The sequence below is a fragment of the Sinohyriopsis cumingii genome, chromosome 5, assembly GCF_028554795.1.
Source record: "Sinohyriopsis cumingii isolate HCF-2022 chromosome 5, ASM2855479v2, whole genome shotgun sequence".
NCBI lineage: Eukaryota > Metazoa > Mollusca > Bivalvia > Unionida > Unionidae > Sinohyriopsis > Sinohyriopsis cumingii.
The window spans coordinates 1,638,562-1,664,633 of record NC_142965.1 but is presented as its reverse complement, the minus strand read 5'-3'; the positions used below and the strand labels follow the sequence as shown (position 1 = coordinate 1,664,633).

Here is a 26,072-nt window from a genome sequence, read left to right as displayed (position 1 = left end):
ACTCTTTAAATGCTTTATATAACATTTCTGAGAGAATACAAGAAATTTCACCTTGAGCTTACCTTTTAATTTAACTGTATAATCACCCATGTGAGACTAATCTTATTAATGTGCATATTTCCATAGACCTTAATTGGTCTTCTTTACAACTGTCCCAAATATGTATTCCTATCACAAGATATGATCTATTTACAAGTCACTGAAAATGCTGCCTTATTTAATAACATCTTGAGTGTAACTTAGTGCTGAATGGTAGTCTCTCTCTTGTAGTTACTTTGTACTGAAAGAGTAATGAAAAAACTATTAGTTGGTAACAAATTACATTACCACAAAACCGCACTAACCTTGACCTTTAACATCCCAAATCACCCAGAAAGAAAATGTACAAAGTAAACTGAAAATAACATTATCATGGGCAACAACTATCAAGTAATATTCATTTTTTAAAGTGATGTTCAGTAAAAAAATAACTCATTGTAATATTTATATGCTTGCAACTGTCAATCTTTGACACCTGCAGATGACCCACCTTTTCCAAGAATACTGGTACAGCATCCACCACCACTGCAGAGGACCTGGGCAAGGCCTCCATCATGTATGTCAGTGCACGGCATGCATGATTCATCATATCGAAGTTGTGCTCCATCTGTAAGAGGCTTATCAGGGCTGGAACCACCTGCTTTACTGGAAATCCTGCCAGGGTGTCCTCATTTCCCATCACCAACATCTGAAATATTTCATCAGTTCTGTAATAATGTCAAATTTCAAAGGCATGATATAACAAGCAGAAGTTATGTTCCTTCTCCAGCAAGCTGAACAAAGCCAGTTCCAAATGTTTCATTAGGAATCACCCTGTGTCCTCCTCCACCAACATCTGCAATATTATGTGATTTTCTGTAATAATGGGAGATAAGTTTTTGTCTGGACTAGTTAGGGTTCAACTCGTGAGTTGTGTTCAAAAATGGCACACAAAGTTTGCTGAAATCAGGTTGGGCATATATATATATATAAAAAAGTTGTGGATTCTGTGTACCACTAAAGAATTTTTTGTGACTATCCTATTACATAATTGGGCTGTCATGGTCTTTGACTTTGAAGCTGTTATTATTCACAGTATATCACTTAACTTTTCTCAATGTTAGGATGTACCCATGTGCTAAGTTTGACAAAAAGAATTTTCCCGAGTTAGTAGCATTCAAAGTATTTGTCAGGTATATCCACAAACTAAGTTTGATACAAATAAATTCATAATTGTAATTATCAAGTTACAAGCCAGTAAAACTAAAAACCCAAAGTCACAATCTTGGACTATAAAATCATCAACTTAATGTACAATAAATATATGTATATTAATTATACTGATACGGTGATTTCATGCTGTCACAGATTTTGTTGTACTTTATTGATAAAACGTCAGACTGTGGTTGCTACCTCTACCAGATGCTCAAGGGAGAGAACTGACATTTCCGGTTAAAGATGAGACGGAGTGTATATTATAATACAATTATATTCCCACAAAACGAAGATAAGTACCACAATATTCTTGGCACATTCTTTATTTAGATACATAAATAAAACCTCTCCTTTGTGAAACCCTCCATGATCCACACATTTTGTGGATTTTTCATGAAAATATTCTCTGAGCCATATCAAATTCTTACCAATAAGGTATAGTTTAAAAGAAAAGTCAAATGGTTTCTGTTGCGCAGGTTATGACTCCTGTCTTACTGCAGCCACTACTTCAAACACAAACATAATTATCAAAGGCAGACACAAATGACTGACTAAAACAGCTTGGAAATTAATTTCACTACATTTGCAGTATTCATTGATACTACATATTATGCAGTCTTAGAAAAACAACAGCTGTTAGATGACTCTGATACCTATATGAATAAATATGCCAGGCAAATTAACGGCTTTCAAGGTCTGATGTTAACAGCATTTACTTTGTGTAAGTATAGACTAACCTATATGTTTGCTCTTCACAATACTGTCTGCATACTCACACAAACATTAATTTTCGGAGCCTCTTATTATTTGATTTCATGAGCAGCATGAAATGTGAGTCTACACAGACTGATTCAAAAGTGACTTGCTAAATGATGACAATGAGCTAAATTGCAATATGTTCCTTTACGAGGCAGCTTTCCATTTGAGTCTTGCTTCTTAATGGAGACTTTTACACAACTGAACAGATATGCAAACAATAGGTTGATGTTGCTGTTGTAGGGTTTAACGTCATTTTTTGGAACAAGATACATGGCTACCAGTATAACTGGTGGATGAAGAACCCTGGAAAACCCCGGGAAGAACCACTGACCCATGAGAAACCATTGGCTAGCTTTCTCATGTACCCATGTTAGCCGAGCCTGAGACTCGAACCCATGCAGACAAACCATAGGTAATAATGAATTAAAAGAAACTATAAACTATGAAAATATAAAAGAAATTTTGTATTACCTGGCACATTTCGATGACAGCAGTCAGCTGCTGACCCTCATTCCCAGTGGCCTGTAGTCCTTGTAACAACTGCTGGGCCTTGTTCACTGCAAAAGGAAATAAATACATCAGTTTTTGTAAATTCTATTTTACTTGTAACAAATCACAAACAAGCAAAAATATAAAGGAATTGATGAGCTGCATGGTTAATTAATACCCAACAAATAATGAATAATGAATCCTTGGAAATATTCTTTAATGACATCAACAAAGTATTCAAAACATGGTCCTTGTTTATGTTTGACAGAGAAATACATAACAGTTTCTAAACCTTCATCACTGAACCTTGCGATGAAATTTGTTTCATGAACATAAATGTTTGAAAAATGTAAACATGACCAAATTTCATCCATAGGTTGTACATCAGCCAAGAGCAAAATGTAATGAAACTGAATACAAGTTGTTGTTGTTGTTGCTGTGGGGTTTAATGCCATTTTTCAGCACACGATAGGCTATACATGGCAGCCAGTATTAATGATGGAGGAAGAACCCGGGAAAACCCATGAAAGAACCACCGACCCACGAGAAGCTACTGGCAAGCTTTCTCACATACCCACAATGGCTGAATCCGAGACTCGAACTGGCGCAGACAGAGGTGAGATGGCAGTGATTTATAATGGAGAATGCTATAGACCTTTCGGCCACCACCCCACATACAAGTCAAAAGGTTTATAGTTTCAGGACAGAAGCTTTATTAACTTATTTTTACTTACAAGCAGACCATTCTAAGATTTTTATTTTTTTAAAAGAAATTATTATATGGTTCATACAGGTTTATGTGGAAAAAATTCAAGACCAAACCAATTACAATTCAAGGACAGAGTGCAGATCCTAAAGGAGTAACACAAAATCAAGATATAAACTAAAAACCCCTAAAATAGGGACAGTAAAAAGAATAGGTAAAGTAAAAAGAATAAGACAAAAAAAACTGTACTTGATAGTAAGCTGTATTTGCCATTAATTCAGTGGAACTACAAGCCATAAAAAACATTACAAGTACTGTAATCCAAACTGACATGATTTATAACTATCACAGACCCCAAAAAAACCCGCATAAATACCTGTAAATATAAAAGAAAATAAAAAAGGGGGATGCTACCTGTTACACAGTTGGCTTCCTTAGTGCCTCTGTTGCTTTTTCAAAGCCGATCCCGATATTCTTCCTGTTCGAGCATTGTTTTGTGAAAGCAAACCTGTGTCTAGTGACAGTCCATGCTTGATCAGTTTTGTTTTGTTTTACTTTCTGTACCTTTTAAAAACATCTGTCTGCCAATAAATTAATACGTGGTACTCCTCTGATGAAATAAAAAACTGTACTTGCAGAATGCATATGTTCTAGGATGTTACATAAGGGAGACCACTCACATGTAATTAGCAGATGACACATTCGCTGTCCACCAAAAGTTCTGAATGCTGTTTTCTTTTTCAAAGTAAGAGCAATAAAGCAAGCAAACTGCATGGTTTACATATTTTATTTTGTTCTTATTTTCACAAAACTGAAGTATATTCAAGGAAATATTCAAAATGTTTGGTCACAATTTAAGTGTATTCAAGGTCATGAAAGTGATCTAAAAACCCAAGGTCATTCAAGATGCATAAAACCCTATTTAGTTTAATCATAGGGCCCAAGGCACCAAAATGAGAATAATAATACATTCCCATATCTCCGAGTTCATCCTTATGTCAGACAAGTGCATCTGAAACAACATTCATATGATGGCAAAATCTGCAGCATGATTTTATTTGTTTTTAGATGGATTGTAAGGTGGAATATATATATATATATGTTCATTCCAAACATATACTTGAAGAGGCATTAAAGAAAGCAACAAATCTTAAAATTGCAGATTTATTGCTGTACCTAGCAAATGTTAGGATTTGCTACATCAAATTTAGGGATAGGGTGTCAATAATTGTCCTTAAATATAAGTCTCTCAATTGGTCATTGTGGCAGCAATATTAAAGGTCAGACTGGCACCATTTTCATTTAAATCAATCTATACATTATAGAAATCAATGAAAAGCCCATTCTGATATAACCATTCAGAAAAGTAATGATAAGATTTTCAAGATGGCAACTATGGTAGCCATAGTGGATGTATAAGTGGCACCATTATCATTTATGGCCACCCAGACATCATAAATCATCTTTCAGTAAAAACCCATATTGATATGACCATACATTCTGTAGTGATTACAAGATTATGAAGATGGCCACCATGGCAGCTATAATGTGGCATCATTTTTATTTTGGGCCAACTAAACATAATAAGTCATCTGGTGAAAAACCTATGTCAATATGATTTTCAGTTCAGGCGAAGTAGTGATAGACATCAGATCAGCACCAATTTTTATTATGGATCAACCTGACATAACAAGTCTTTTAGTGAAAATCTTATGACCATCCATTCATAGTAATAAGAAAATGTATGAGCAGCAAGATGTCAATCCTTCAAAAAAGTCTCGGAGGAGTAGCAATAACAAACTTGTGCTAATGGATGGACAGATAAAGGACAACTGACCAGCCCTTATACTCTTCTGATCTACGACCACTTTAACTAAAAAAATGGCTTTGTCCTCCACTTACTAGAACTACTCCCGCCCATTGTTCTGTGTAAGAGTTGGTGCATTCTGGGACCTAATGCACCAAACAGTTGTGATGGCAGGCCTCTAGCCTCCAGAAGGGCTGCAGAAAATTGAAATAAAAAGAAAAACCCATGTAAAATTAACATGACTTATACAAGCAAGCATTCATAAAAGCAGGATGTCCCACCTTTTCTGACTAATGCTGACTTGAATCTTTCTAAACCTCAATTACGTTTGTCTAAAACCAAATTTGTGAACATTTCATAGAACAATCAAGCTGTACTGAACAGTATCCACACACTAATAACTTAATGTGAGCTCTTGAAACTGTAATGCATGAATAAATTTGTTCATTATCAATCATTTAAAATCTGAGTGCACATGCATGCTGGAGCTAACTGCAAAGTATGTCTGATATTTAGATAATTGAAACTCTTGCTAAACTGAAGATAAGTGTACATTCTCAGCCTGAGGGTAAGGCAAAGATGGGGCATACTACAAAATTTTATCTGTACCGGTAAATAACATCCCATAACACACTGAATGTGATTTTAAAAAAATGGTAATTGACATAAATATTCTTTTTGTTACATTTTAAAGTAGATTACTTGTATTAGAGATCCAAGAGAGATCCACTTAACCCGTCACAAGAAAAGGTGTCGTGCAACATTTATCACTTAACATCTATACAAATTTTATATCCTGCAGAACATTCATGGTACATCCCCAGAATTTATCCATCACAATGATACAAAAAAATGATAATCCTGCAGCACATGTCTATTCATTGTACAACAATAGGATTTATCCATTACACTAATACAAATTCTACAAACTGTCACACATTCATGTTACATCCCTAGGATTTATCCATTACAATGATTCAAATACAACACCCACAGCACATTCATGTTACATCCCTAGGATTTATCCATTACAATGATACAAATACAACACTTGCAGCACATTCATGTTACATCCCTAGGATTTATCCATTACAATGATACAAATACAACACCCACAGCATATTCATGTTACATCCCTAGGATTTATCCATTACAATGATACAAATACAACACTTGCAGCACATTCATGTTACATCCCTAGGATTTATCCATTACAACGATACAAATACAACACTCGCAGCACATTCATGTTACATCACTAGGATTTATCCATTACAATGAGACAAATACAACACCCACAGCACATTCATGTTACATCCCTAGGATTTATCCATTACAATGATACAAATACAACACTCGCAGCACATTCATGTTAAATCCCTAGGATTTATCCATTACAATGATACAAATACAACACTTGCAGCACATTCATGTTACATCCCTAGGATTTATCCATTACAATGATACAAATACAACACCCACAGCACATTCATGTTACATCCCTAGGATTTATCCATTACAATGATACAAATACAACACTCGCAGCACATTCATGTTACATCCCTAGGATTTATCCATTACAATGATACAAATACAACACCCACAGCACATTCATGTTACATCCCTAGGATTTATCCATTACAATGATACAAATATAACACTCGCAGCACATTCATGTTACATCCCTAGGATTTATCCATTACAATGATACAAATACAACACCCACAGCACATTCATGTTACATCCCTAGGATTTATCCATTACAACAATACAAATTCTACATCCTGCAGCACATACAGTATGCATCTATTCAATGTACAACAATAAGCCAAATTAGTGAAGAATATTTTTGCATTAGGCTGTTGATAAATCCAATATCAGACAAAAACAATGCTTTCAAATCAACCTTGCATCAAACCACTAGCAGCCTCATTCTGAGAGGCTATCATGAGCAATGGGGAGGAAGGAGATTCATAAGCCCTCAAATCTGTCAATCATCCAGTTCTGGAAGAAGGCTATATATTTGTTTTGTAAAACATATGCCCTCAATGCAGACAACAAATATTTGAGTACATAAAATCCAAAAATTATTTTAATCTGCAATACTGCCATAACTGCATAACAATTAAATTAGGTCATTAACATATGCATATCAAAATGCATAACACATTAAATATGGCTACATGAAGTGGTTTTTGCTAATAGCCCAATTAATGTTTTGTAAGAACAGTCCGAGACTAGATGACCTTAAGGGTAGATAATCCATACCTTGTAATCTGCCCATGTCTGCTTCATCTGACTCGCTCTCTGAGGTCATTGCAGTGGCACCACCAGAACTGTTTGCTGCAGAAGAGAAAATAGAAGACATTTTAAATAAATGGTGACAATTTGGGCGTAAAAAGTGTAATCTCTATATTACATGCTTGAATTACAGCATGTATGAATAAGATACATTTTTACTACTAACCTGGTTCTGCAGCTGGTCAAAATTCATGTCACACAAGGCAAAATTCATGTGACTTAGAACCAGAATAGAAGCACAAATTATACTGAAAACTTATTTACACTCAGCACTCATTAACTAAACTACATGTGTAACTTTCATCACTGAATGATCATGAACTGGAAATCTGCAATGAGGTCAACTGCTCAAAGTGCTGTATTTAAAATGGAAATCTGCAATGAGGTTAACTGCTCAAAGTGCTGTACTTAAACTGGAAATCTGCAATGAGGTTAACTGCTCAAAGTGCTGTATTTAAAATGGAAATCTGCAATGAGGTTAACTGCTCAAAGTGCTGTACTTAAACTGGAAATCTGCAATGAGGTTACCTGCTCAAAGTGCTGTATTTAAACTGGAAATCTGCAACGAGGTTAACTGCTCAAAGTGCTGTATTTAAACTGGAAATCTGCAATGAGGTTAACTGCTCAAAGTGCTGTATTACATTACTCTTGTATACTTCTTTTAAAGTTTGTAAGGTGCTGTTCAAAACCTTCAGAACTCAATGGCTTATCTCTAGACCTTATGTAATCCTTAAAAAATAAATTTCACATGGACCGTTGGAAAGACAATCATCTTTCCACCAAGGGACATACCAATGTAATTGTGGCCCTTCCTCCTTTCTTGCCTAAGAATCTGAATATTCCCTTATTTTTTTGCACTATTAAAACATTTTCAGGGATTTATTGTCCCTTTCATCACTTGTTGGATGCCATTGAGAAAAAAATAATAACCAAATGTGATCATGGAGACGTTTTGCATCACAAAATATGCATAGTCTAAAGCGCCTGATGTATTCTGGTAAAGTTAGCCTGGTTCCCTGACTAATTCTGCAAAATCTTTATATAAAACCAGGATGTGAATTGAACATGGACAAGCCAGTGTCCAGATTTTACCAAACAATTGTATTTCAGTAATTTGTGCTTCAATTCTGAAAGTCAGTATTTTAAGGGTCATTTCTGTTAAGACTGAGGCAAAATTGTAAGGGTTGGGAGGTCTGAGGTTCATGTCAAGTAAATTACAGTTCATTCCTCACAGCATTGCAAATGACATCTACATCTGTTTCTCATTGAATTTTCACATCAGCATCTAAAAATGGTGCTAAAATTACCAAATTCATTTGTGCATCAATGATTTAAACATAATTCATACTGACATACAGCACAACACCATTCATTTAATACATGCTGAAAAAAACTGGTCTGTATACATGTAATCCACCTTGTTCATTCCGAGTTTTTGAAAAGTCAATTTTTGATACTGCAAAGAAATCAATGGGAGGCAACTACATTATGGTTGAAAACGAAAGATGACAACTACTTAATAAATTGACTCTTCCACAGGTTATGACAACACTGAAGAAATTGATGTAGACATATCACCGTGAATGTAATGAGTGGAAAGTGTTAAGCCATTTGTCAACACAAATACTGCTGAAATAGTTAAAGCGCAAAATGAATTAAGTAATTTTACATATATTTGAAGATGCTGGCATGAAAACTGACTGAGCTATTAACATGGACGCTGTGTGGAATGAACTTTAGGAGCAGCAATAACAACCTTGTGCTAATGGACAGATGGACATCAAAGATAAACATCAGGCAGTCCCATTAGCTAATGGACAGATGGACATCAAAGATAAACATCAGGCAGTCCCATTAGCTAATGGACAGATGGACATCAAAGATAAACATCAGGCAGTCCCATTAGCTCTTCTGATTATCACCAATATTCATTAGAGCTCTAATTTTTAGGACATTTTCTTTTTAATGGGGTATCAAGGGGCAGTGCCCCCGATGGCCCTGAAGGCCAAAAAACATTTTACACTCATAAAAAAAAATGCTCCTAGTGCAACTTATGATGATAAAATAAACCAAAATAATCATTTGAAAAACAAATAAACTTACCATAAAATGTGCAACTTGGCTTCAATAATTTCACAATATTTATTGTCACATGAATTTGTTCTCCATACTACTGTTGCTGAAGTTATAGTGCAACCCCGCTATAACAAGCCCCGCGATAATGTGAATTCGGAAAAACGTGGTTATGGTATGACTCCAGAAAAGTCATATATTCATTCACACATGAAATTATTTTCTTCAAAGTACATGAAATAGTGCAAAAAATTTATTATCATTTTGGGGAAGAGATCATGTATAAATTTGAATATAATGTGATTGTGGCATGGTTCCTGAAATTGTAAATACTTGTATGTGTATTTTTCCTATACCCGGAAAAATATTTTTTTGGGTGTAAAATACGTGAAATAGTGTCAAAAAATAATTATTATCAGTTTGGGGAAGAGATCATGTATGAATTCAAATTTAATATGCTCGTGGCATGATTCCTGAAATTTTAAATATATGCACGTGTATTTTTTTCGTATCCAGATTATTTTTTTTAAAGTACGAGAAATAAAGTGTAAATTGTTTTTTATTATCATTTGGGGGAAGAGTTCGCATACGAGTACAAATATAATATGATCATGGCGTGGCTTCTTCAATTTAACAACTTCACCAGGTTCTTGAAGTATTATGCCAAAATAAACATTATCAGAAATGTTACTTATTACTGATCCATGAGTAAAACCAGTAAGTCATCTTTGTGATTGTCTTAAATTAATTCTATATACAATCGTTGCTTAAACAATAGCTGACACATGTTCCTTCTTTAACTGCATACACAACCAAGCAGCAGACAATGTGGTGGCTGATAAAAGATTCACACAATTTAATGAAAATCAAAAAACAAAAGCTGCCAACATGTTTGCTGAGCTTGGCAGTGTTATTAGATGAAATCAGATGACCAGTAAATAATGTCCGCTTTATTAGCTTGAAACTGAACATGGTTCAGCTTAAAAATCTTTATAAAAGTATTTTTTACATGTTTCTTTCGATATTCACAAAATCTGAAGTAAAAGTTATATGCACGCTGAAAGCATGTGTTGTTGTTAATTATTCTTGCTGTAGTCATTCAAATGAATAGCCATATAAGTGCTGATTATTAGGAATTTACAATGGATAATGGTACATGGAAATGCATATGAGAAAATTTTAGCAGTATGAAATTTGTACAGACACCCTTCATAGACTCTGGAACATAATGAACCGTACATGTGCTTTGTCTTTCTTAACCTAATTTTGCTGTTAATTTTCCCCATTGAATTCAGACACATAATTATCTGTGACAAAATTACTGAATAGTTTAAATATGTATGGATTAAATGCATACCACCACAAAGGTACGATATCAGACGGTAAGTAAACAGTGTTAATACTCTGTTCATGCTGTATATCTGACGCTGAATTCAGACACAATGATCTGGGAAAAATTTATTATTTTAAATTTGTGTGCAATTTTTCAATGGAATTACATGTTGATACCGTATTCATGATATACATTAGGCATGAATAAATGTTTATGTGCCAATGTGTTGTTCTCAGAAAAAAGGAAAATACTGTAAACCCATCATTAACGTGACCCCACTATTAATGCAATCCAATTATTTGGACCCCAATTATCGCATTATAGTGGGGTTCCACTCTATTTCATGTGCATGTCAGTGTTCACATCATAATTAAGTCACAATAATTTTTCAATTTTTGCAGCAAAATTATATTATACTTCTCTCTTTTCATAACAAATCTGTAAAATAAACACCCAAGTACATCAACTATATGCAAATAATCCCATACATTCACATGTCTTTTTCTCCAATGAACACAACCTGTATAAACAGTTGAGCTCTTTTTGTGGCTTTGGCAAATATTTCTTTACCCTTCATTTTTGTCTCAATGTGCAGTCATTTCTTTTCCTTCTGAATGACAGCCTTTTTCCTTTCAAGCTGGTACTTGTATTGGCAACATGCAGTGCGCATATTCTGACAGAGGGCTACATCTGTTCTCTCATGCAAAAAAATCTTTCTTCTTATAGCAGTTAATTGCACTTTTTCCAGATGCCTTCTGAGCTTCAATTTTTCCAAATGTGATTATTGTAGTTCAGATCTTTCTTGCAGTCACAAAATGCCAGTCCTGTAGCATTCAGTTTTCTTATAAACTGACCAACTAAATTTCTGTCAACTTTTTGCTCCAGCATTCACATTTCCAGATGTTTTTTGACCCTTTATGTAAACTTTTTTGTGTCATGCTCTCTCTGAACAACTCGGGACACCATGTTTTGCAAGCATGCTTCTTCTTTCCATTGCCATCAGTTTCTATTACGTGAAGATTCACTGGATGAATTTAAACCTTTGACCAATCAGAATACTATTTATGAGAGTCGTGTGCAAACTAATATATGGAACGAATAATTTATAAGGGTCATTGTGGAATGGGACCGTAAAGACCTATTTTAACCCTTTATCTGAGAGTGTATGGCGTTTTAGCCCTTCGATATACATGTAACAAATTTACCTAATGCAGTGTGCCATAAATAGAACACCTGTTACCTATTTGACTCCAAATACAAAGGCCTGCCTGCTAACTTTTAAGCAGTGCAATATATGTTATGTGTGACAGCGATTTTAAGCATTTCACATTTATGGTACACATATATTATGTATGGAAAGATTTAAGAGTAAAATCCAATCGTTATAGCTGTATAACTATTTTTCATGGAAGAATGTTTTATGTGCTTTAAAATCCTGAGAGAACTTGTAAACCAACAAGTCAGTGAAGCCGCATGACCAACCATAGCTGCCGTTTCTCATACTCCAAATTTACAAGTTCTTTGTCTGCGTCTACATCACTAAATCATCTGAATTTGATAATTTCTAAAAACTAATTGCTGCCTACATCAATATCAGAGCCTTTACCTAAGTTACTGAAGCTCTCATAGTTGTGATTCTAATCGTGAAAACTCAAGTACTTAACGGAATCTGTGAACTCCATTTTGGAGAGTGGAGAATATGACCAGTTAATTTAAATAGCAGATTTCGACTACAGCATAAACAGTGACCACGTGATCTGACGTAATAGTCATTGACAACAATGAATGTAATATCTAATGGGGTTTTTAACCGAAGGTGGAGCTATGAAAACCCGCTCAAAATGGGTGATGTTTACAGCAGGTGTCAAAAGGTGCTTCCACGAGAATGGTGTAGAGGTGTCAAAAGGCGCTTGTATGCAAATCGGTTAGAGGCATCCAAACATGCTTGCATGAGGTAAAGGGTTAGAAGATAGATCGGAGATGATATAAAAAATGTACTATATCAAGAAAAATCTGATTCAAGTCAGGAGAAAAGTGGAATTTCTCTTTAAAACAGAAAAATCATGTCTGTGACAATGTAATGATGGAAACTTAGATAAAAACACTATAGCAAGAAATGATTTTACTTACAGGGGACAGTGGCCTGCGTGGAGTTGTCTCCTAGGGACTTCGCACCATCAGGAGCTGTAGAAGCATTGTCATTGTCACGCCCAGACATTTGTGTACTTGATTGTGCTTTAGTGGCCACACAAGCACTTGTTGTCAAACCTGCACTACCACTTGCACTGCTGTTACAACTGGCTTGGGGCTGAGTTGTACCAAGACGCTTTGACAGTGATGAAGAACAGCGCCTGCTGAAATTTTGATAAAGTAGAAGGATATTTAATATTACAAAAGTACAAAACCATTTAATAGCATTTAAGAAAGTTACAACATATTTATATTTTCTATACCAATAAACATATATACACATCCTTCCAGAGCTGAAAATGTGGGTGGAAAACAAACCTGATTAACAAAAAAACAAAAAAAAAAACAAAGGGTGGTGAATTTGTAACTAAATGGGGATATAAAGATGTAAAAACATGGCAGGGGCAAAAAAATATGTATAATTTCTGTGGATTGGGATATTGTTTGGTTTGGTGCAATGTTTACAGTGTACCATTGAGAAGACCATGAAAATGGCTTATTTCAAGTCCCCTTATCCATCTAATGTTGAACAATACATTTTGACACTTAGCATCCACAACAACGTACATCTTAAATGATACCCTTGCAATTCCTAATTATTCCGGAATATTAAGTACATCATTAGGGTGTAACTGCTCATCAGCAATATATGTAATACAAGGTACCAATGATACATTCTAAAAATGTGATACAAGGTACCAATGATACATTCTGAAAAGGTAATACAAGGTACCAATGATACATGTAATATATGTAATACAAGGTACCAATGATACATTCTAAAAATGTAATACAAGGTACCAATGATACATTCTAAAAATGTAAATATAAAGAACTGCAAAGCAACTTAAGGAAGAAAAACCCTTCCAAACTAAACTTAAGCAGGACGTACTATAAAAAAACCCAACGCCAAAGCCAACAAATGTTAAAATTTAATAAAATGAACATACAATAAAAGATTATGGTAAAAATCAGGGTTAGTAGCATATTTCATCCAAATTTTCAAGGTACATTCTTACATTAATTTTAAAGGATACATCAATGAAACTGTATGTAAACACAAGTTGATACTTACTATTACTCCATACGAGGAACATTTCTCGCAAATTTATTTTTAACTGTTGTTGTAGTGTTTAACGCCATTTTTCAGCATACGATAGGCTATACATGGCGGCCAGTATTAATGGTGGAGGAAGAACCCTGAAAAACCCAGGGAAGAACCACCGACCCACGAGAAGCTACTGGCAGGCTTTCCCACGTACCCACGCTAGCCGAGCCTTGGACTCGAACCCACGCAGACAGAGGTGAGATGGCATAACGGAGAGCGCTTTAGACCACTCAGCCACTCGGGGCCCCAAATTTATTTTTAAAAGACCAAAATAAAACATGAAGTCAGTGGTATGATCATTGACATCTCTCCCATTAATATTAAACATCCTACATCTGGGCATTAGAATAATGTAGGCACTGAACAAAGTTCATTTTACTCTGTTTACACTACACTATTTACAAAGTCCAAACTATTTTAAAGTGAATTTTTCAGTTCTTGTAGCTTGTCATCAAGCTGTTTTTCAAGAGCTCCAAGTTCAGCAATTTTGTCCTTTTCCTCAAATTATTTTGCAGTCATGATAAAGGAAAATTTCCTATGGATCTTTGCTTCAGTGCATTACCATCAGCAGAAGCCATTGTCTCAATGTCTTTTTTCAGTACCTTCCTTTCTTCTTCACTGATGACCACAGTCCGAGCTTCCTCGGACCCTTGCCACCTCATTTTTAATACTTGGACATTTATGTTGGGGTGCAGGGTCAGAGTCTAGCCCTACAATGTAAGACATAGCACATTATTTTTGTTTTAGTGCTACGTCTTACTACCCAAATAACAGACTTGAATAGTGCGTTCTGATGTCGGTTGTCATCAGAACAAGTAGTCAGATGTCGGTTGACATCAGAACGAGTAGTCAAAGTTTCAGAAATATCTCACACACTTGGCAGCCCATATCAACACTCTTCCACACATTGATATGTAATTAATATACTTACTGTGCTGTTTTTATCCAGGTGGAATCAAAATCTGACACTAGCAAATAGATGCATTTTCATGTTCTGCTGGCATAATTTGAATTTGTTGAAATGCAACGGTAGTCAAGGTATGCAGAAGTATGTTCAAGTAGGTTTATGTGGGGGATATGTTTCTTGAATGAAACGAAACCTTGCTTACAGTTCCAGCAGGCATAATATATTTGTATTTGTTTTGTTAAAGAATAATATTTCAACTTAACCTGATTTTCAGCATTCCTGGCTTTCATTGTTTTCCAGCCAACTGAAAAGTTGGCCAACAAAACTTGAAAACGGGTGCATTTCTTTTGTGAGAATTTTGAATTTATTAGTGAAAAGACATCAGAGTAAGTAAAGTCTGATCAAAACATTATGACTTTAGAAAAGCGTCATTATTTTAGTTGCCAATTGTGTGAGATATTCCTGAAAATTTAATTTTTGTTACGATGTCAGTCAACATCAAAACACGCTACACAACGCCATTAGTTAGACAATAAGACCACGATGCCCAAAACAAATATCAGTGTCAAGGTCTTACATGTAGGACTAGGTCAGAGACCACAGCCTATCAAAATTTGACACTGACATGTGGGTTGTGAGATTTGTATAGTCATTTGACTTGGAATGCAGATAGCAAGATCCAGGTCAAATTTCTGCAACGATGTACTTTTGTCTCATCTGACAATGGATTAAAGACATGACGAATGCTATGCTTGAGATTCTTGAGAAAATAAATCATATTCCTATCGATTTCATGCAGGTATATCTCGATGAAAAGTCATTCATGTTTGCTACGTCGGCTAGAAAACAACTACCCTATGATGACACCAAATGATGTTGGTGAATTCCAACTTTTCAATAGGCAATGGACTCTGACCCTACACCTCAACATAAATGTCTATTATCCCAAGAAACAAAAAAAAAATTTCAGTGTGCAAAAAATTAAGTGTAAAATAAATAATTATCATTTTGTGGTACTGACCGTGTACAAAAAATAAAGGGATCGTGCCTGAACAAGTTCTACGTAACACATGCTACTCGACAATCTAACGGTACAAACATAAAAAGTAAACATATTTCCTGCCTCATTCTGCTCTCAACACAAGAATCTAATTACAATAAAAATAAAAGTACTCAAAATGATTTTTGTTGCCATTAGTGAACGAGAGAGATAGGAATACGTCTCAGTGTGCAAACTCGTATGCATTTAGAGCACATGTAGCTGTAATGTTGTGTAATGTTGGCAAAATGATTACAATGGTTTGAACATGTATTAGTTATGGGTATTATTTACTAAATCATACAGACCGATACAAGTCCACATTGTCAAGAAATTAAGTGCAACTTGTATTTTACAGCAAAATTAATCTCAGTATCAGATTGCAGAGATGAAACAAAATGTTGTCAGTGTACAAGACCCTATTTATCTAGGGCGGTTTTTATTTGTAGCTTTTGCAAAGATAAAAAAGAGACTATTTTCAGTTACCTTACGATTGCGATAATCCTTGTGTATTACGACCATACTATATTCCATTATCAATAAACACAGCTAAGTCAACAATTCATTCTTGTTTTAATCATGATACACACTGTCACAACAACCACATGGCTATGAAGTGTTATTTACACTGTAATTAAACATGCTTAGCGCTTTGCTTATTCCAGTTAAAACCAGATTGAAGGCAAGAATCGGCAGAAGAGGTCAAATCAGTGAGGCTGACAGAGGCTCTCTTTACGGGAATGAAAAGCTCTCTATGTGCTATTGAAGCCATTGTCCATACAGCAGATATTATATGAGCAAGCGATTATACGCATTACTTGTTATTTGAACTCGCCAATAAAGATAACGATAGAGGGGTATATCGTAGAATAAGACCATCTGTTCAGGAGTGACCATAACCTGACTTTCAAGATGGACACCATGATGGTTATATTGGATGCAACATTTTTACTCCGGACCAACTAGACATGACAAGTCTTTAATTAAAAACCTCATTTTGATATGACCATCCACTCAGAAGGAGTAAACATAAGATTTTCAATATGGCCACCAAGCTAAGTCGTCCAAACATTTGTTAATTATTTTCATGTGACTGTATTCTGTGTGTTCCTGACACTGTGATAGCCAGCACTAAATTATTTAAGACTCTGAAAGTAAGAATATAATATAATCATTATTTTGACATCGACCGAAGAAGGTAAATGTTTAAATATCTTTTACATTTAAAATCATCCTGGCTTCTCTGTTCAGGAGTTGTGGTGTTAACAAGACAGACAACAACTATGGTGACCATATTTGATACCCATGGAGTTGTGGTGTTAACAAGAGTTTAAAGACAGACAACAGCTATGGTGACCATATTTGATACCCCAGGAGTTGTGGTGTTAACAAGAGTTTAAAGACAGACAACATTTGATACCTATGGAGTTAGCACAAATTTTAGTTAGGACCAATTAGACCCTGGAATGAATGCCTCTGTAAAGTTTCATGGTAATATTTAAGTAGTTTCTATGGAGTTGTGATAACAAACTTGTGCTAACAGGCAATGGACAAATAGCCATCACATAACAATTGGTGACAAATAAAACCCAAGAAAACTAATGTGAAAAAAATACTAATAGTTATCGTTTGTTAATAGTCTCTTCATTAAATCAAAATATGCTTGCATGAACATGTGAACATGTGCTAATAACATCTCAAGATATGGCTGACGGGGAAATTCTATTTTCAACAGATAATGTACTGCAAGTCTAATATATTTCTCATTTTACTATTATCGGTAATTTCACATATTCACAAGTTAAGTTTTTATGTGAAGGTATGATATAAAGAACAGAAATCTATATCAGGTTACTGGGTCAATATTGGAATTGTTGCCTATCATTTTGTTTGATAAAATCACTAATTATTTTATTAAATAAGCCAGCACCATCAACTAAAGTTTTACAAAATTAGGTAGCTGCAAAAGATTGTTTAAAAAAGTAAAGGTATTTGCATATTTGTTAAAAGAGTTCAATTACCTGCTACTTGCACACGAGCCCGTTTTCTTGCTTCTAGTATTCCGCCGTAAGCTTGACAGCTCTGGCGGGGATTCTTTGGATGAACTACTGGCCCTTTCCTGACCAGCAGATCTGCTTCTCTCTCTAGTCCTTGTTTCTTCAACTTTTGCTCTCTTTGGTTGTGAATAAAAATCACTGGCTCCTGCAGTGTTTGCTGCACTAAGAGATTCTTCCTGGATGTCTTGTCTCACTGAGCTTGGTTCAATATTTTTCAAAACAACTTTGAGGACTGATTCCTTGGAGGGGTCCACCTTGCAAGCTGACGAACGACGTCTCTTAGGACTAATGGATTTTGACTTGTTTCTTTTTGATTGTTTAGTTGAATAATATGGAAGTCCCTCTACTATTGATGCTTGAGAATTAGATCTCAGATTTTTAGTAGTGGAATATGTTCTGCTAGAAAATTCAGCCTTAAATTTTCTTAATTCTTCAGTGGACTGATCAATGCTGTTTGTCTCTTTCTTTTTCTTAATAGGTGCTTTACCCTTGGACTTTCCTCGCCTGTTTTTCCTTCCTTTAGTTGTATTTGTATTACTTGGCAATGATTGAGACCTTTCGTTTTCTCGATTTGAATTTCCAGGAATTTCTACCAACTCCTCTCTAGATACACATTTACTTCTAAGATTAAAGTCCTTTAAAGGAATATCTACAATAGTTTCTTGACTTGTTGCACTTTGTGTAACACTGATCCTAGAATTTTGTTTCACAAATTTGGATGACACACAGTCTTGAGTGTCTGTAGAGTGCTTTCTTGTGCTGCTTTGCGAGGAACTTCGAGGTCTCTTTGTTTTTTCTAACTGCTGCTGAGTTCCTTTGCTATCCCTTAAATTAATGAACACATGGACAAGAGTGAATAGCTATTCAAATGAAAAATCTGTCAGAAAAACATTAATGTAAAGAGAGACCATGATGAATAATTTCCTAAATAATACATATAAAAACATTTACAGAAAGCTTTAATATAAAATCTTAACTTTGATGACAGTAATATTACAGACAAGTTATTAATATGCATCTTACCACTCTGCTACCACAAAAATGTCCAGTGCCACATGTCTTGAAAATTACACACCTATTTCCATGACAACATTTGATAAACAATTTCAGCCATGTATGCAATAGAAGTTCAGGGTTATATTTCTAAACAAAATGCTTGAACCAGCCTGATACATCACACCAAGCTTCAAGAACTTAACTGACCAGCCTGATACATCACACCAAGCTTCAAGAACTTAACTGACCATTTCACTTAGCAGGCTTATGTAGTATTTTAAGAATACAATCTATGTAAAGTGCCTCTCAAACTTTACATGTTGACTAAACCTATTTTACTGCAATCTGATGAAATTTATTTCCAATGACAAAGGCATTACGTAATGTACAGAGTCATGCATATTTTCTCCAAGATGCATAATCCAAATAAAAATACCAGTATTTCTAATTCTGAATAACAATAATATCCAATCACGAAGTCCTCAGTAAACATTTTTTAAAATGGGTAAACTCTTTTGTTTGATCAGTTTCTACAAAGTTAAGTATCAATCTTAGTTTTCCGGTTACCTAAAAGAAAAGCCCAAGTGACTGTAAAGGGATATGAAGTCACATGGACCAGAGCTTGGCAGATATGGAGATAAAAAAACACCTGTTGATTGCTTAAGCTATATCATAGCACTACTCAATTAACTGAATACATGTGCTCTGAAATCCTGCTTCAATAACAAAAAATTAGTACAGTACTTGAATCCTTCCATAACATCTGGAACAGGTACATTATAATGTATGACATTATTATTTTGCTATTACTCGTTGATATGCTTAGTCTTAATATGCTCTGATTTTTTTAAAACAATTATCAAATGTGAGCTTTTGCCAAGTGCAAGAATACAGATAAGTCTGAAAATCATTTATGTTGGGTTATGATTGAATTAAAGGGTGAAAACTATTATATTCATCTGTTTTTCTTTTCTTACATGTTTCCAAAAATTCTGCTGCACAAAATCATACTGTATTAATTCAAGATGAAATGGACTTTAGCTAATGAAAAATTATAGAAAAGTAACTCAAAAGAGTAAAAGACAAACTTTTAAAAATTTAACAAATATATTTATTTCTACAGGATACAAAGTGAAAATGAGAAAAAAGATCTTATGGTATTGCAAATTAAATCCCAACTAAATCCAAGAATTACAAACACAAGTCCTAATAATATAAAGTCCTGAATGAAATTCAGTAAAAGTCCAGAAAATGTTCCAAAACTGAAGTCGATGATGTGTCTGTGGTAGCTATTGAAATGTTGATGTGTCAACAGTAATTTGCTGAATCACAGAAATATAATTCTACGTTTTAATTCAGTATAAATTCCAGTGAATGTCCTTATCCAGAATTTTATCAGAGCACTTTTGTATCTCCAGAGAAAATAATCACTAGAATTCAATAATTTTGAACCAAAAAAAAAAAAAGATTTAGCCCCAACTGGTCACAACATAATACAACTTGAAAGTGCTAGATGTTAAAACATGAATGACAAAGTCTTCATAATTACAAGAAAATATTGCTCTCTACTTGACCTCAGGTCACAATTAGCATTTTCTATTTTAAAAAAACCCCATTACCTAATGGAAAATAACCTTCTAAAATGAACCTGCTGTTTAAAAAATCAAAACCATAACCTGTAAACTTCACTTAGGAAAATCAAAAACTCTGACCCAAATCAACATATTTACTTCTTTTATTAATAAAGATCCTGATATTAAGCTCATACACATAGAGAATAATTTAGCTATGTATTAGCTGTTGACATAAAATGAAAAAAAAAAAGGTCAATCAGGTCAAGCAGAAATTAACTAAATTTTGGAAAAGGTTAAGTCCAGTATACAATGTTACATTCAATATCATGTAATGAAATAAAAAATTTAAAGCTAACAAACAAACAATTAAATATACATACACTTGCCCCCCTAAAGAAAAAGATTTATGCAATAAAGCTTTCTCTTTACTATAGGTCAAATATACATGTGGCAACAATAAAACATAAGATGAAATCTTATGAATGACACAAAGTACACATGATACAATATATTTCTAAACAAGTGAAAGTGCATCTATTAAATTTTCTTTTCCTTTAATGTGCCTGATGTCAATATTATATTCCTGCAACATCAAACTTCACCTTAACAATATATGATTTTTGTTTTTCATCTTGCCGATGAAAGTATAGGGGTTGTGATCACTAAACAACAATAATCGGAGAAGGAGCTGAACTAATATAACTTCAAAGTGTTGTAATGCCAGTATCAGTACAAAACATTCATTCTTGATTGTAGAATAATTTCTCTGGTACTTATTTAATTTTTTAGAAACACAGCACACTGGATGATCAACACAATTTCTGTTTTTGTCACACTATTCACCTTCCTATAATCAGTACACATATGGAAAGTTTTATCTGGTGTTGGAACAAGTATGCATGGCAAACTCCAGTCACTTTACTGGGCCCTATAAAATCATTCTCCAGCAAAAACTGCCTTTCTTTTTTCAAGTATTCCTGTTTGACAGGGTTCACCATGTACTGGTGTTGTTTCACTGGCGTGTAATTTACAATTTCAACGTCATGGTAGATTTTATTTGTTCTTGTAGAAGCATCTGGAAATAAGTGCTCATATTCAAGTAATAACTGTTTCAGTTCATTCTTTTCTTGTTGCTGCTGATGTGAAAATTTCTGGTCCAGATTATTCATAATTTTTGAAGATTTGTTACTCCAAAATTAATACAGTCCAATTGCATTCCACTCCTTAAATTCTGTGTGTGTTGGACAGGTACGACTACATTAATTGCATGATTAACCTTGCTATCTCTATCCACATTCTGGTGCTCCTTTAAATTACTTACATTTGAGCAAAAACTTTATCAAAGCTTTTACTATTGTTTTAGTTTTGATATTCCTCAAAGGAATTGCCTCTGCAAATCTTGTTGATACACACATTATGATCAACAAGTATTAGTTACCTGACTTGGTCTTAGGTAAAGGACAAACACAATCTATTATTATTCTGCTAAATGGTTCACCAAATGCAGGAATGGTTGCAGATGAGCCTTAGGTAACTTCTGATTGAGTTTTCCTACCATTTGACAAGTGTGTCAAAAGACCTGCAGTACTTATAAACATAACTTATTTGCCAACAGAAGTGATTCAAGATCTTGTTATAAGTCTTATTAATCTCTAAATGACCAACCAAAGGAGTTTCATGGGCCAGACTAAAAATTTCCTGTCTGTACAATTTTGGAACTACAATTTGATTGTTCACTGACCACTCGTCACCAGCAGGTACCTCAGGTGGTCTCCATTTTCTCATAAGAATCCAATTTTTTTTTTAATGAAATAACAAACAGGAACTTCTGTGGCCTCAGTTTCATTAATGGCCCTTTGAAATAAACAGGAGATCTCAGGATCTTTTTCCTGTTCGATGACAAGTGACTGTCATTTGCCACCCTGATTAGAATAAAGAGAATGAGTAGTTTAAAAAGGATAACTGTGATCAATACCCTTTGACTGATCTATACGAGGAGTGAAAGTGACCTCATCAAAAGCCTGACTAATTCATGTGTCAGCTAAAGGTATAATTTCCTATCAACATCATTCTCAAGACTTTCTTTACCACAGCTCTAGTGACTGCACAAGCTGGGTATAAATCAGGGATTTCTTTTTCAACAGGATCGACTTTCTGATCCAAACAAGGCTTGTTAGTTACAAGTGGATTAAACCCAACTTTATCTCCAGCTAGGTCATTGCCTAGTAATACAAAAATGTCCCCAAAGAGTAAAGAAGACACAGTTCTGACAGTCACCAGTCCTGAGACTAAGTCTGATGACAAATTTACACAATGGAGAGGAACATTAACAAAGCTTCACTCTACTCCCTGAATAAGAACACTCTCATTTGAAGAAGACTTCTCAGAAAAAGGCAAAGTACCTGATAACAGACTCTGAGAAGCTCCTGTGTCCTTTAAAATTTTAATACGGTTAGGATTGGCCGAATCATTCATGAGTGATATCGAACCCTTCGACTTGAATGGTTCATTCTCCATAATAAAATCAGACTTAGGTTTCCAACAAATGTAATGCTTTCAATACATGACTGTGACCTTGACCTCTTAGAAAGAAGAGCATTTGGAACAGGTCTGTCTTGATTCTGTTGCTTTTGTTTTCAATTCGTAGCAATCTTGCAATAGGTACATGCATGAAGAAAGAAGGACTTCTGATCAGTCTTATCAGAAACTCGATTTCTAAAAGTTGTGCCACACTGCGATTTGGAAGGGCTCATATTGGGCTGATATATTTTTAACCAGACAAGTGGAAGACTTACAAAAGAATACTTAAGTGATAAGAGTTATCTTAGAATTTCAAAATGCATAAAACCAGATATAAACACAACAGACTTTTATTTAATTGTCTGTACCAATGATGACTCGGTAGAATCTGCAGGCAGAGTGCAAATTGTTGTGAGCTAATATGCACAAAAGAACAAAATTAAGTCTGGTTTCCAGTTTTATTAGATTTATTCTAAAAAACTGTATGCTACAGTCTGTAAACCAGACCTAAGTGCTTGTTAAACTGCCACTGTAGTGTTATAGGCCTTTAAAAAAAATCACTATGACACTTACCTACTATCTTTAATGGATTAACATACAAGGACATGCATTGTGAGACCACCTGTCCTAAGCAAAAAACTTTGTTGGTAAAAGGGTTGGTCTGTATGGCCAGGTCTTATTGTATCCAGAGTTTAATCAAAATCAGATCAGAAATATTACCTCCAGAATGCTAAGAAGATGAGCTGATTGGATGTAAGATCACCTCATTAATATGCAATAACTGATAACTGAATTTACCTGAGAAACTTACATTATAAGTTGTATCAAAATCAGTTTAAAAACATGGCCTCCAGAGTGGTAACAAGCATATGTTGACAAACAGACAGACAGATGGACACTGTCCATAACAAAAACTCAAAGGGCCTTATGGGTTGGTGAGCTAAAAGCTAAAGACTCAAATTTCATAACTGATGATCAAAGATCTGAAACCGAGGGCTCTCACTACAGTAAACTTGACATGGACTTTAAAAAGTAGAGGAAACAAGACCTAGTGACATGCAAGACAGACTCAGTATCAAATAAGAGATTGCAAGATCACTTACGCAAACAGAAAAGAGCCGTCTGTGGCAATGCTGGATCTATTCCCACGTTTCCGCTTTTGGCGTTTTGTTGACCCCCCACCACTCTGGCACTCAGGTTGATCGGCCATAGGCACGCCCCTGCATCTGGCTCATGCCAGATTTAGATTTCTGGAGGAAAAAAGTGTGAAATAATTGACATGTTTCAAACTTTATACTCCAAAATATAAAACATTTCGGCTATTGCATCATTCTTTACCGCTGTTGGCAATGATGTTGACTAGTAATCTGCTTACATAGTTTTTTGGCTACTGGTAATATAGGCATTATAACCCATCTGACACCAATGTTGAGGCTACTAGTGTGGAAAAATGTTTCAAACAGCACATTTCCATTTTTTTCCTCAAACCTTATTAATGGAAAATCACATATACTGCTAAAGAGTGATAAAAAAAGAGTAAATTAAATAGATTTTAAAACAAAATATATATGTGCAACTACCAATCAATGGATTATAAATCAATTGCTCAATTAGTACTGGGTAATAAAAATAAACAAACAAACAAGGCGTTTACTAATAACAAATATGCCCTCACCAATTACACACAGAAAAAAAGGCTAAAGTAAGTGGCTATTATTGCAGAGACAAGCTGTATTTCAGAAGAATCTGGAAGATAGATTTATTATTTGGTACAAAAAGAGGGATGTCTATAGGATGTCAGAATTCTGGACATCGTGGTGAAAAAGTAGGGTGAACTATATCATGGCATGTCCATTAACAGAAATCCTTCTCATGTGTTACAAAGTACATCCTGACGTGAGAGTAACATGAAATCATGACTGCAGTGACCAAACAAGTTGTTATCAATACACATTGGGCTATATGACCTTGGTTGTTTTGTTAACAGCTGTTTATACCTCATTCCCAGTCCCAACATGAGGTAATTTCATCTGCTTTTGTTTATTTTTTTGTTATAACAATTCAACATTCTCGATACTTTTTTAGCCACATTTCATAGTTTGAATTCAATTGCCTTTTAACTTAATAACAACAACAATCAGGAAAATAGCAACCAAAGCGAACTTTAAAGGCCACATATGCCAAATATGTACATTAATTTGTGATAAAAATTCTACTTTATTACTAAACAATTCACAGTTGTACCAAAACATAATATACCGGGTAGTTAGTGATTTCCAAGTTCAAGTCTTGGACTATATTGTACATTATTCAATATCATAAAATAATTGTTATGTCTCTTAAATAAAAGGCAGTATTTCCTGAACTTGTCAACAAAGCCTATATCTGGTGCTTCTGCCATTTTAATTCAACAACAATTGAGATAAAAGATATATTGTGTTTTTAGTGAACGTGTTATAATAATATGCCATTACAATGCAAGCTTCTCAAAAAGTAATTGTGTGTGTGTGTGTGATCTGGATTTTAAAGTAGCTATAACAATTTTCCAAGTAACTGGCCACTGACATTTAATTAAAAATCATAAAAATATGCACCAAAACTTATAAAAATATCCTCAAAAAAATGATATAAATTAAAAAATATGCCCGCCAATGGGTACCCACATGTTGATAATAATTAGGGCTGGTTTAACCCAAAAGGTGACAGATTATTTATTTATTATCATTAAATATGTAGACTAAACAATGAAATTAATAAATTATCAAGACGAACATGCATTCATACTAATGAACATTTTCTAAGAAGTGATGCCTAACTGGGTGGGAGGTTCGCCTAGAGCACCAAATTCCCCTCATTAAGTAGCGATTATATTACTTCTATATTATTGCTTCCATTTTCTTGCAAGTCCTACCAACCGATATTTTTTCATACCTGAGATGCTGAAAATCATTTATACAGGAGTCCTCCATCCTGTTTCAAC

At 34.6% G+C, this 26,072-nt stretch overlaps 1 protein-coding gene across 3 annotated transcripts in view; it reads right to left on the bottom strand.

Annotated features, from left to right (window-relative positions):
• LOC149798521 (E3 ubiquitin-protein ligase TRIP12-like) overlaps positions 1–26,072 on the bottom strand; it is a 165,863-nt gene that overhangs the window by 132,580 nt on the left and 7,211 nt on the right. For all 3 annotated transcript variants that reach the window (XM_089957328.1, XM_089957327.1, XM_089957329.1), the window contains exons 2-8: positions 24,196–24,342; positions 17,967–18,827; positions 12,832–13,055; positions 7,263–7,337; positions 5,090–5,188; positions 2,464–2,549; positions 530–727 (exon numbers count right to left, since the gene is read on the bottom strand). In XM_089957328.1, the coding sequence (XP_089813454.1) occupies positions 530–727; positions 2,464–2,549; positions 5,090–5,188; positions 7,263–7,337; positions 12,832–13,055; positions 17,967–18,827; positions 24,196–24,302 (1,650 nt within the window). In that variant the 5' untranslated portion in view covers positions 24,303–24,342. The remainder of the gene's footprint in view (positions 1–529; positions 728–2,463; positions 2,550–5,089; positions 5,189–7,262; positions 7,338–12,831; positions 13,056–17,966; positions 18,828–24,195; positions 24,343–26,072) is intronic.